The sequence below is a fragment of the Gymnoscopelus microlampas genome (genome assembly GCF_963454915.1).
Source record: "Gymnoscopelus microlampas genome assembly, chromosome: 3".
NCBI lineage: Eukaryota > Metazoa > Chordata > Actinopteri > Myctophiformes > Myctophidae > Gymnoscopelus > Gymnoscopelus microlampas.
In genome coordinates, this window is record NC_139940.1 from 21933525 (window position 1) to 21940534 (window position 7010).

The 7010-nt window shown below is 38.0% G+C and overlaps 1 protein-coding gene across 1 annotated transcript; it reads right to left on the bottom strand.

Moving 5' to 3' along the window:
* Positions 1-4063: 4063 nt before the first annotated feature.
* Positions 4064-6977, bottom strand: tspan13a (tetraspanin 13a). The gene is made up of 6 exons (XM_084053338.1): positions 6839-6977; positions 5922-6089; positions 5381-5461; positions 4596-4709; positions 4372-4488; positions 4064-4170 (listed from the first exon to the last, which is right to left on the bottom strand). The coding sequence occupies exons 1-6, from the start codon at positions 6899-6901 to the stop codon at positions 4096-4098; spliced, it is 618 nt and encodes a 205-aa protein (XP_083909464.1). The 5' UTR covers positions 6902-6977; the 3' UTR covers positions 4064-4095.
* Positions 6978-7010: the final 33 nt, after the last annotated feature.

The window sequence follows — 7010 nt, forward strand, 5'->3', positions numbered from 1 at the left end:
TTTTGCAGGAGCAGACAGAATATGGAGGTAATACAAAAATGAACACATTTGAGCTTGTGTATGTTTGCACAAATTGTAACATTCGTTCTGTAGTTGGCATAAATACAATTTGCTTCTATCAGATTTACATTTAAATGTTTTTGCCTGAAACACTGATTGTGCTTTTCCTATAGGTTCAACCTTAATGAATGAAGGGGTTCCCCTTGCACCACAGCAAAGTCAGAAGACAGACCTCCTGGAGTTCTTGGACAATCTGCACAACAGGGGGAAATTTGAGGAAATACATTGCATTCTAAATGATGTTTTAGTTGAGGGGATTTCAAAGAAAGAAATTCTGACAGCCATACTGTTACTTTGTGATTCAAATGAACCACACCCAGATGGCTTGCCTGTCAAATTCTACCAACATTTCACACACCAACTCCTTGACTATCTTCAAATATTTTTCAACAAGCTCCTCAATACCAAGGCAGTCACTTCTATTTTCAGTGAATCATTCATTATGGATTCTTCTGCATCTGTTGACCACAGTTACTGCAAAGGTCTGCTACAGCGAGTACAGGTGTTCAACTGTGACTATGAGATTTTGGCATTGATTCTTGCTGAGAGATTGCACACAATGCACAGTGTTATAGATCATCTTCAAAACCCAGGCCAACATAGGCCACATCATCATATCCAAGCTTGCATTGAAGCTTTTGAGAAAGCAAAAGTCAGCAAAAGTCCTACTCTAGCAATTAGACTGAAATTAAATCCAGGGACACCGAATTGGGCATATTTGTTACAGAGGCTGCAGTATCACAAGATACCAGAAGGATTTCAAACTATTCTCAAGCTATTATTAAATGGTCATAGTAATGACTTAGACTCACAGGAAAGAGGTCTAAGAACTGGGTGTCGTCTTACTCTAATTTTAGTACAGATCTGCCTGCATTCCCTCATCGAAACCATTAATAGAGCGGAGACAGTTCAAAGTGGTGATAAGGTTAGGGACAGTGATAGGATGAAAGGATTGATGGACTCTGATAAGGCTGTGTTTTTCATTCCAAATCAATGCCAAACTGTTGAGGCCTTGGCTTTGAGGAAGTGCTCATGAGCTTTTTGGCCAATTCTGGCCTTGTGGTTGATCAGAGATGTTCTGAAATCCTCTCTGTTGGGTTTTCAGAATCCCTAGTATATTCAAAGGTGTTGAAGCAGTTCAAAAATGTCTCTGATGGATTTTGGTGCCATGGTAAGTTTATAGGCTAGGGCAGGGGGTCTCAAACATTCTTATATCAGGACCCCACCTCACACTTGATTTATAGTGCAATTTTTAAAGTTGAAATAAAAACAGAGCATATATTGGTAGCCTTGAATTGGAATATGTATTAGGAAATGCATTTATAATACTGTGATTCCTGTTGATTCTGTGTCTCATCAATGTAGTGTAAAAGCTACGGAAAGGTGCTTCTGAAATATTACAGCTGTGCCAGAGATTCTGCTTTTCATTTTCATGTCAGGATAAAATATATTGGCTAAAGTAGAATAAATTCTGTTCAACAACCAAACATTGTGCTAGCATAACCAGATGCTTGGATTTGGAAACTAATTGCTGACTGAATCTCAAAATGTCTATGCTATTGATGCATGCACACACACCTGTAAATATAGCAAATTACTCCTATCGTGAAGCATCAATTAACATAATTGAATGAATACATCATGGTTGTGATGTAACAGAATGGGCCTATGTATTACTCATCACAAAAAGGGCAACACCTAAATATATATTTTTTAATTCTAAAAGGCACCATAATTGATGATGATTGAAAATTATATTTCCATGCTCTCTAGGCCCATCAAAGTTTTGCATATTGCGGGTTGGTGTCATCCATTGGTATTAACACAGAAGAAACAGATTTCAAAACTTCTGCAGTGCTTTATTTTACAGAACAATTGAACATTGACCATACAATGCCACACCTCCATGGCACTATATTAACTAATCAAACATGAGCAGAACAGAAAACTGACAACATGACCTAAACCAATTAATTACTGATGAGTCTTGTACACAGACCAGATCACAATTACATGGCACAACTCTCAACTCTAGTGCAATGAAAGATTGTTAATATAGAAAGATATACCATCCCAATTGGAGCCACTAGAGGTGAAATAGTACACAAACCCTACAAATGGTCTCTTAAGTAGGCGTGGTTTGCTTCTCCCCCGACCATCCCACCCTCCCCCTGTCTGACAACGTCATGTGGATATGCATTTGTGTATTTAATTAAAGAAAATAAATGCTTTACATGTTTTAAAGTGCACGGTTATTGGCAAGATGCTTTTAAGAAACCCATAAAAGTCCCCCCACAAACACAAGTATTATTCAGTCTAATGCTAGATGTGCTCCTGTTTCTACTCAATATTGTAACAGGGCCTTTTAGCGATGAAGGTCAATAACAAAGTTGATTTTCTCCTAATTCGTGTCTCTAAAAAAAGCCATTTTAGTATGAAAACCTTGTAAATATTGTGGCTTGTGATGATCGGGTCCAATATTTAGTTCAGTGACCATGGGGCTTAAGAATGGTTCAGAGGCTGTGTTCACATTCACTCTCCCATTGGAATCAATTGACTCCAGCCTGCTTCTGCTCTCCTAAAGACTTCCACCTACATCACATAAACCGGAGATGGCATGTCTTGCCATTTCCACCAAAGGGAAGCACCACCTTGTGGTGATATTTGGTATTACAGTAATACCATATTTACTAAACTGATAACTGTATAGTTGTGTTTTTATGTAAAAAGATCAGTGCATTCAAGGCTGTTTGATATCTAAAGTTAATAGCTACTATGATGAAAGCATTCATTTATATATGTATCTTTAAATTTAAAGAAATAAATATAACATTGAATGCTAAAGATACTAAATATACCTGTTCCCTGGAATGCAATAATCTCAAATTATTGTAAATATAAAACACAACCAATATGTTAGGCTCTGTAAGGAACACTTGTCATAGATTTAATTTAAAATGATAGTAGGGATATATATTTATTTACAAACATTTGTTTGTGCCACATGACATTTTTTGGACAGTGAAGTTAAAAATAAGTAATGTTAAGAATATAAACACATATTTAACAAATGAAACTTGTTTAAACACAGTTTTCCAGAGTCAGACTCAACAATGTCTTGAATATGCCTTGGAAAACAGGTCAGACCATCATCAGAGTCATTAGCTATTCAGGAATTTAAACAAAGTGTAGTTCCTGGTTGCCTTCCTGTTTGGTTAAAAGGAATGAGAGTCTTGTGTGGCACTGACTGGTTCTGTGTCAAAACACTGCTCTGTAATGGTTCTGAACCATGAAGCTACATCTGATATTTGGAGATGTCAGGCGTCTGCAACAAGTAGTACGCTCTTGAAAGTCCATGGTTGAGAATAAAGAAAGTTATCAGACTTAAGCAGTCTTAACCCTTTCCTAGTGTGTAGACATGCAGCATTAATGAAGCCTTTAGCCAATACAAAAAAATGTCAGATGCTGTATGATTGCACATATCCAAAACAATCAACAACTACTGCTTGTTTTTAAATACGGCCCATTTCCTTAAGTGACTGAGTCTCTACTACTGCATTGAACTCTACACGGTAAAAAAAATCCTGTGTTAATTTAACTCTGTTACATTAATACACTGAAGATTTTACGGTGTAGTACAATGTTGAGTAAAATGCTGTGGAAGCTGGGTTTGCATCTCTGTGATACCCATTACACAAATGCACTGTCTTAAAACAAAAGACACCACTGTGTGGTTACAAAATGCAAGCACAGCTTTGAACGAGTCCAGAGCTAATCCTGAAACATGATCTTCTCTGCACTCTATTTGCATAAGGTGTGTGTGGGTTAGCATACAAGCAGTCTATCACTTGGAGTCAGATTAGGATTTAAAGTGGTAGTTGTCAAATTTGAGAGAGGCCGTTCAGAGTCAATCACAAATTACTTAACTGATAAACAATTAGCAGCACTTAAGACTCATAAAAAAGTGTATGATTTAGAGTACAAAAATATCAATTACACAGAATTGCAAGATTTGGTTTATTAAGACCTTAAATGTCACAGAAAGGCCTGAGGGTTCGAACGAGGATCCTTCATATTTCTGTATCTGTGAGTAAGCCAAACTCCCAGCATCTGAAACAATGTGTAGAGAATCCTCATGTTAAGAGTGCATGGAAATATCTCTGTATAACTACCAGCACAAAACATTATAAACCGCTAATGCTACTATGCTAATCAACACTTATTTGATCAACAACTTTTTTCATGAGTACACCACCAGTGATGTTTCGCACTAAAACACAGTTCGCTTTGTCAACGTGGCAGTTTACTCACCTCTGTAAAACTAAAGAAGAGCCCAACTCCGCCCGCAAACTGTAAAACCGCCCCAGCATACTTCTCGATGGTTACTGAACAGTTGGCACAAGAGGGCTGGCTGTTGTGGAAACAAGTCTACAGAAGGAAATCAAGTTAGAAATTCAGCCATTGTAAGCATCTATGTGTTACTTGAGGTCAAGTTGCTGCGGATGACAAAAACAAATGACCCATTGGGAACTTACAGCAGCACATGTGCCATTATAGTCTACATGAGTAAAGCCACAGCAGTCAAGTGTCTTCTCCACATCTCTCTGGGTGCTCAATGATCTGTTCCATCCAGTCTCCAAGAGGCGGTCCTATGGATGAACAAAAATCAAAGAGGAAAGACTAAATAATAATAAACTTAAGCACTCATTTAAAAAGGGCTACTTGCCTGATTTCTTTAACCTGGATCCTATCATTCCCATTGTGAGGAAGTGAAAATTTGGACAAAAACTTCACAATACATTGTGTCTCTTGACCGTAAGCTCTGGAAAAACTCAGCCAGCGTACACAACGCATGTCTGCTCCCCACCTGATGACACGTTTTACATAGGCTGGTAGTTTTACCTGAGCCTTTGATGGTGATCTCTCAAGACACTGGGAAATTGTATTCAGTCAGATTTTCACAACAGAAGAGGATTGAGGTTAAAAATCAGGCAAGTAGCCATCCAAGTGCATATCCTAAGGGTAAACATATGTTGTCAATCTCTTCTGGGGAAAAAACGTTTAAATGTTTTTTTTCAATAGCCCAAACTTTTCTTCAGTTATGATCACAAATCTAGACTATACACACACATACCTGGGTTTAAACAAATGACAGAAACAACATGTATTTAACAGCCGAATATTCACAACCCATCTGCGAAACAACATCTAAATCAGTGTATCCAAACACCCTCTGCAAGGGTACCGATAAATTAGTGGAAGACACTAAGACTTTATTTATTATTTGAAATTCATATATTGATTGAGAATACATACGTACCTGTTGCTCTTTATTGAGAGTCAGACAAGCGCAGGATACAGAAAACTGCACTACAAACACCATGAACAGGACAATCATGTACTAGGCTCAGTTAAGTACAATAAAAAAAAAGAAGAGTACAAGGGTCAGAAGGTGAGAGCCATGATAGCACCCTATAATAATATCAAGAGTCCTGTTGTTCTGTGTTACATCCTAATGATTATCTATGTAACACAGAATAACAAATAAGCATGCAATGCAAGCTAAGGAGACAAGTAGAGGAGATTTATTTTTGTATTCCAAGCCTTAAGGACAATACAATTAAGTCCTGGAATACAACAAATTAAAACGTCCTGCTGCTATGTTACATTAGTGGCACATGTGAATAAGCAAATCATTTTGGTTACCAGACTTTAGACCTCAGTCTGAACGGTGCTGGCACAAAGTGGTTAAAACTATACTCTATTAGACTAGTCTTTTGCAAACGAATGAGTAAAGCATAATGACTTGCTGCTTAATGTGCTCCTACACAAACAACCTGGGTAAACAAGATGAAGGATACGAAAAATAGCAGGACTTGGTGGTGATTCAGAGCACCACAGAGGCCCACGAAGGCGACCAGAAACAGGAAGGTGCCCACTCCAAGAACCCCTGCCACCACCCTGATGCTGGACACAAGACCGAACCATTTCCCCCACGCTGCCACTCCAATCAGCAGCAGGCTGACCATCTGAGACAAAAAACAATGTGGGCAGTGGTGGATAAAAAGTACACATTTTTACTCAAGTAAAAGTATCAATACTGCAATGTATAAATGTACTTTCTACCAAAAGTAGAAAGTACTCATCATGCATCCATTTCACAAGTTTTCAAATGTATAAAATAGCAGATCTACTAGCTCACAGTGCATGGCGACGGATTTTCAAAAGGTTGAAATGTAACTAGAAACTAAACTTATCAAATAATTGTAGTAGAGTAAAAGTACAATATTTGCCTCTGAGATGTACTGGAGTAGAAGTAAAAGTACTGAAAATTGGAAATACTCCAGTAAATTAAAAATACCTCAACATTGTTCTTAAGTAAATGTACATATTACTTTACACCACTGAACGTGGGTGATGAAAAAAAATCTGATGAAGCTATTTAAAAAGTAAAGAAAACTCTCAAAGCGCCAATTTATTTCAATACACCATATGGCTTGCGGCAGGCACATGTAGTCTCTATAGTCTGAAACATTTACCTTCCAAGTTAAATATTTGGCAAACTAATAAAATACACACCCGCCGCCTTATTATTCAACCCTCCCAATGCCTGAGCATCCTGATCACATACGTCATACGATACCACTCAGTCTCAAGCTGATCGAATAGTTAATTTGACGCCCCCCGTTTCACCTGTCTGTCACCTACATTTCAGGTGATAGAACAATGCTTCAGGCGTCTAACACATGTAAAGGCTACAAAATTGAAGTTTACTTACAACATACAATATGTTGAGAGCACACAGAGAATTCCTGGTGCAAGTGTATCCAACACAAACCATTGTCGTTCGTTGGGAAGCTTTGACTCCAGCTGCTAGATGCTCACTGACTCAACTCACTTTTTAGACTGATGGAGCGGAGTGCGCACATTGTGTTGGCAACAGGTGTATA